At 53.4% G+C, this 6,028-nt stretch overlaps 1 protein-coding gene across 1 annotated transcript; it reads right to left on the reverse strand.

Annotated features, from left to right (window-relative positions):
* Positions 1 to 2,431: 2,431 nt before the first annotated feature.
* On the reverse strand, positions 2,432 to 4,231 carry FOXD2 (forkhead box D2). Its single transcript, XM_039486022.1, has one exon. The coding sequence runs from the start codon at positions 3,887 to 3,889 to the stop codon at positions 2,639 to 2,641; it is 1,251 nt and encodes a 416-aa protein (XP_039341956.1). The 5' UTR covers positions 3,890 to 4,231; the 3' UTR covers positions 2,432 to 2,638.
* Positions 4,232 to 6,028: the final 1,797 nt, after the last annotated feature.

The raw sequence follows: 6,028 nt of genomic DNA on the forward strand, positions 1-6,028 counted from the left end.
AATGTCCTGTTTATTATCGCTGCAAACGATACACACCGGTTCTACATTTCACATGGGATTTCATCCTTCAGACTATTTTCTACCAGTCACTCCATTCTATATTTAGTTCCCTTCCACAATGTTTTTGTTCATTCCCCTCCAACCCCCCTCTCCCGGCTCTTTTAAAAAAAATCGCTCACAACTTTTAAAATAAAAACCCTGCTGTATAAGCTCTCCTTTCTCCCTATGGATTCCACATTATTAAAAGCCTCCTCGTTCATGAACGCGGATCTGAACAAAGTTAGTTTCTCTTCACTAGCTTTAGTATTTTCTTCTAACTCCATCAAAGGCTACGGGGAGAAAGGGCGTGGGGGGGCGGACCACCCCTCTAGTAATGAGCTTGTCAGAAACACCCCCAACCTAGCCCTTTAACTACTTGCAGGCAGTTCTAGTCAAAGAAAAGGGGAGGCCGGAAGAAGCAAAGAGCTGCAGAGGCTCTTCAGTGTTTCCACCATGTGCTTGGCAATCTGGAAAATAGATTCATTGGCCTCCTCTTTTCTCCCATGTCGAGCCTTGTAGCCCCCTTTGTAGGAGCTGGACATGAAAGGGGACAACCAAGTGTCTGACAGAAGATCGCTTTTCAGAAGCAAATGTGCGTGAGAGCGAGATGTGAGACCACTCGCTGGGCGCCTATTCAGGGGGAATCAGCCTTTTAAGCAACAACATCAACAAACTCAGCTGAGGTTCGAGGCGCATTAAGAGATGTAAAATGCTACACGATTCGACCCCCCCACCCCAGCACACACACCCGAGACCCCTCCTCCCTTTTAATATATTGATCTCTATGGGGACCGGAGTCCATTAGAACAACGCGAAGCTGGTAAATGAATAAGGGGGGTTATCACCCCCCCCGTCCGGTTTAATTCACTGACTGGACAAGGCTCTCTGCGCACAACTTCCCTGCTTGCTACACAAGAGACCAGGATGCTTCTTTAAAGGAACCCGCTGGCTTTCAAGTCTCTGCGTGACAATACAAAAAAAAGGGGGAGGGGGGAAGGAGGGGATGCCAGGGAGCGTTGCAAGATGTTTATTTACTTTTTGTAAGTTGTTGCAAAATGTAGGCAGAGCTCTCGAGTTTCATTGGGTCACCCTAACTCCTCGGGCCCAAGGAAAAACAAAACCCTGCCAGTTATTTTCCCATGTGCCAACGTTTCCAAACAAAATAAAAAGGGGGAGAAAAACACCCCCCCAACGTATTCTCTCCCCCTCCTTCCTTAGGAACAGCCTGGCAACAGCAAGTCTTGGCCAAAAACAGGAGTTCAATTGGTTGCCTAGTGTAGAACCAAAACTAAAAGTCTAATAATCGAAAGGAGATTTTATAAACCTTGAATTATGAGGGTTTTTTTAAGGGGGGGGGCATATTTACAAAAAGAGCAAAAAGCCAAATTTAAACTTTTAAATTCTGACCTGGTAGGACGAGGAACTAAAACATTTATCCTGGGAAATAAAAACAAATTCATCCACTGTTGATAGTCCATCCTTCTATTCCACTTTACTCAATGTCTATTGAAGAGTTCGGTTCCGAGTTAGGCCAGCTAAAACCTAACGAGTTTGGTGCTTCAGTTTAGTTTAGTAACCAAAAGCCCCACTCAAGGGAGATCGAAGTGGTTTTATTTTTAAAAGTTACCCAATTGACGCCAGTTAGAAACGGTGTGACTACAGCACTCTCTTCTGAGGCCCAGAGTTAGAGCGGGGGGTGATCAGTTCTTACATGAAGAAAATACATAAGAACGAACGATCGTTTGGGGTTTTGTTTTAAACAGTTCACAAACATTTATTAATTTACACCAGGATGGACAAAACTGCGTTGCCTTTTCCACAAAGTATTCACAGATTCTCTCAATAAAATAGATAGGACGGATGCACAACCAGTGAAGAGAGGGAGGTGGAATCTGCACATTATCTCCCGAATAACCTATATACAAATAATTACAGATACATTAAAAAAACCCACACATTTAAGGGGTGGAAAATCTGGGATAGAAAAATGAAAATTATAAAACTTCCTGATAGCTCTGATTTTTAAAATGTGTATTTGAATACGTCTCATTAAAAGCATCCTGAGTTTCACTGATTTTTTTTTTTAATACTGGATGGTGCCTTATAAGTAAAACCAATCAAACCAAGATTTAAAAATAGGATCATTAAACATTTTCCTCGAGAGGAGAAAAATATTCATACGTTGGAGGAAACTCTTAAAAGCAGAGCTTTGAAGGAACGAGCAAAAGATTTTTAAGACATTTAAAACTCTCCTTTAAAGTTTCAAAACCAGCTCTCTCGCCAGGATGTTTGCAACTCGCAAAGAAAATGTTTCCAAGACCCTAGATCATTAAAAATAAAATTAAACACCTATAAAATGTTACATTTTAACCAGCTGAGTTTCCCATCGTACATTATGGACACTTCATAAATACACTTTTGGAGAGTGGAGGGTAGTTCAGAATTCTTTTTCGAGCAAAGGGAAGAGATACAGAGATCTGGATGCGAAAAAGACCAAAAAAATAAAGAGAGAAAGAATTCCTACCTTAAAACACAACAGGAGGAGAATTTGGGGGGAGGGCATTTTTTTTTGAAGGGGGCTTTTTTTGTTTGATCTCTTTTAAAAGGGACAGCTACTCAGATTTGTGATTTTGCTGGAAAAGTTCTGTCCGGGCTGCAGGAGAGATTCGTGGGCCAAGTTTAAGTGGTTCTGTACCGGTGCCAAAGCAGGAGTCAGCATGGCCAGGACTTGAGCCGGGCTCCCAACTTGGCCAGAGGCGTAAGGTGAGGAGGTGGGGGAGCTGCTGTGGGGCGGCGGGGCAGCGCCCCCGATTATGTTGTCTATGGAAAAAGAAGGCCTCCGGGGAGTGCTGCTGCTGCCGCCGTGGCTGTTGTCTGCCTTGAGGGTCTGCAGGAGGGCGGCGGCGGCGGGCAGGGCGGTGGGGCTCAGCTGCGGGTGGTAGAAAGGTTTCCTGCAGCTCAGCTCGCCGCCCAGGAAGGAGGGCAGGCTGGGGGCGCTGGAGAAGACCGAGGCGGCCGGGGGCGGAGGTCCGGGCAAGGCTGGGCAGTGCGGGGGCTGGAAGGGAAAGGTGCCCCCCGCCGCGGGATGGGGCGGGTGCGGGTGGTGGTAGTTCTGCAGCTGGAGGCCGTAGTTGTAGCCGTAGGGTCCGTAAGGGAAGCCGGGCAGGAAGGGGCCGGGGTCCCCCCCGGCTCGCAGCAGGAGCTCGGGGTGCTGGGGGTGCAGCGGCTGCTGCTGCCGCTTGAAGCGCTTCCTGCGGCGGAGGAAGCTGCCGTTGTCGAACATGTCGGCGGACTCCGGGTCCAGGGTCCAGTAGTTGCCCTTGCCCGGGTTGCCCGGCTCGCGGGGGATCTTGACGAAGCAGTCGTTGAGCGAGAGGTTGTGGCGGATGCTGTTCTGCCAGGCGGGGAACTTCTCCCGGTAGTAGGGGAAGCGGCCGCTGATGAACTCGCAGATCTCGCTGAGCGTCAGGCGCTTCTTGGGGCTCTGCAGGATGGCCATGGTGATGAGCGCGATGTAGGAGTAGGGCGGCTTCACCAGCGGGTTCTTCCCGGCCGCCGGCGGCTTCTCCCCGGGCGCTGCGCCCCGGGCGCACGCCGGCTCCGAGGCGGAGCGCCTCTCCGGGGAGCCCCCCAGGCGCGCCTGGCTGCTGGCCCCGCTCCTGGCCAGCCCCAGAGGGTCGCCGTCGTCTTCCTCCTCCTCTTCCTCCTCCTCCTCGCTGAATTTGGCCCCGTCCTGGGGGGGCCCCACCACGTCGATATCCCCGTCCTCCACCTCGGAGAGCGGCTCCTCCTCTGGGGAGTTCTCGGACATGATCCCGCCGCTGCTGCTCCGGCTCCTGCCCAGAGTCATTCTCGGGTAGCCGGGCCCGGGCTCCCCCCACCTAGCGGCGGCCCCCGGAATGGTCCCGAGGCGGCGCGGTCCCCGCTTCTCTCTCCAACCGGGCACGGCCGGCAGCGGGCTCCGGCTCCTTCCCCGGCTTCCCGCCGCTCTCCGGGCGGGAGAGAGTCAAGGCAGGATCCGGGTGGCGGCTGGAGGGGGGGATGGGAGGGGGGGAAGGACACAGAGGGGCTGGGAGCTGCGATCGCTCCTTGGCAGAGTCTGGGGGAGGGAGGGGCCCGGGGAGGGGTGGAAAAGGGGATGGGGGGCGGAGGAGGGGGGGTGGTGGGAAGGCGACCTCCCCCCCAAGCTCAGACCCAGCGGAACTTCTCACACACTGAGACGCCTGCAACTGCTCCCGCGGCCTTTATACCGCAGCCAGCGCATCACGTGCTGCAGCCACCGCCGACATCCGCCAGCCGCCCCCCTCTCTGCCACTTACCCCTGGGGGCACCCCGGGCCAAGCGAGCCCCTTCCCTAGCCTCGCAGCTGGGGGAGGGAATTTCCACTGGCCTCAGCCCTTCACCCGGGCATCTGCATCCATCCCTCACGCTAGTCCCACCCTGCGCCCGCCGCTTTGCCTTAGCAAAACCCTCACGCTTGTCCCTGGACAAACCCACCCCCCAAAGACTTTACGGGCTCCCCCTCCGAGCCTGGATTTGCGGGTGCACACGCTTCTCTACCTCGGTGATTCCGGGCTATCCTCAGCCCTCCTCGGCAGACCGAAACGAAGCGCCAACTCTGGCTTCAGAGCAAATCAAAGCGAACGAACAGAACTAGATGCAACATGCAGCGTGCTTCGCTCCGTACCTGGCACATCACTCCGGGCAGGTTTTTTAAGCACCAAGTGTGACATCCTATGCCCTCATCCTGTGCCTTGGTCTCCAGAATTCACTGGCCGGGGGAAATCACAGATCAAAATACTGGCTGCACTGAATATCCTGGGGAGGGGGGAGAAGAGGGCGGAACTGAAAACACGCTGAGGCTAAAAGACGGATTGCGAATCAAATCCACCCCCCACTCACTAAAACTGCGCTCAGCTAGCGAGCGAGGGCAGAAGGACTTCGCGGAGGCAGCTTCGGCTACGTGTACCAAGAGCAGAGGGGCTGGGGAGGCCAGGGGACGCTTTCCGCGTAGGGTTAACACGGCGCTTGTCTCCCCACTGTCCTTTTTAACCCCCCTGATTAGGAGCTCGGCCAGAAAGATGCAGAGCAGAGTTGTGGGGACTAGGCCAAGGAACGGCATTTCCAGGGGAAAGGTTTCTCACCTCCTTGGCCAACGCACCTCCCAGACCCCTACCGGGTCTTAAGTTTCCCAGAGGCAGGTTTTATGATTCCCCACGTAGACAGACAGCTCCCACGGAGCCGGTTTCTTTGCACCGCGCATAGGGACAGGAGCGCTCGCTTTCTCAGGGAGATGCTCGGCTCACTGGCGATTTAAAGAAAGCTGCTGCTGGACAGGTGTTGGACAGAGGGGGAAAATGCATCTTCAAGCTCAAGGCAAAGCAGCTCCTAGAAAGTGGCTTTCAGAGGTAAGAATAGGTTCCCCAGCCATCGCCTTTCCCCACAGGACAGCCCAACTTTCGGGCCCGAGCTTTCTTCCCGTCCCTATCCCCAGCCTCCTGCTGATCCGGGGGCTTATCCAGGAATGTAATAGCGATGGGACGATATATTAATAAGGTGCCACTTATTCGGCGCAGGCTTTCCTACCCCGCGTAGGATCGCACCCCCCAAATCACCACCGTTTTGCAAAAATTGAAATAGCCGGAAGCAGGTCAAAAGCGGCTTCTATGACCAAGATTGTCCAGGCAGCTGCTCCCCAGTTGTACCTGCGATGAACCCCAAGCAACGCCATTAGCAAGTGACTGTAAAATAGAATGGAGAGGTCGCTCTCCGTTTAAACGAGAGATGCCTTGCTTCGAAGCAATACACACCCTTTTTAACACCTTTATGCTGGCGTCAGCGCGAGTCTTCTGTCCCTATAGAGAATAGCTCGGCCTCCTATCAGAAGAGTCCTCCAGAAATTCCTGTCTTCCTCATGGCTGAAAACAGGGTGTTACAACCTACTGCAATGCACCAACTCACAGGGTCCCTCTCCCGAGCTAGGGCTCTG

This window comes from Mauremys reevesii, linkage group 8 (genome assembly GCF_016161935.1).
Source record: "Mauremys reevesii isolate NIE-2019 linkage group 8, ASM1616193v1, whole genome shotgun sequence".
In the NCBI taxonomy this organism is placed as follows: Eukaryota; Metazoa; Chordata; order Testudines; family Geoemydidae; genus Mauremys; species Mauremys reevesii.

What these genes read in the sequence shown, in the direction of transcription:
- FOXD2 (XM_039486022.1), bottom strand. Translation starts at nt 3,889, where the DNA reads ATGACTCTGGGCAGGAGCCGGAGCAGCAGCGGCGGGATCATGTCCGAG.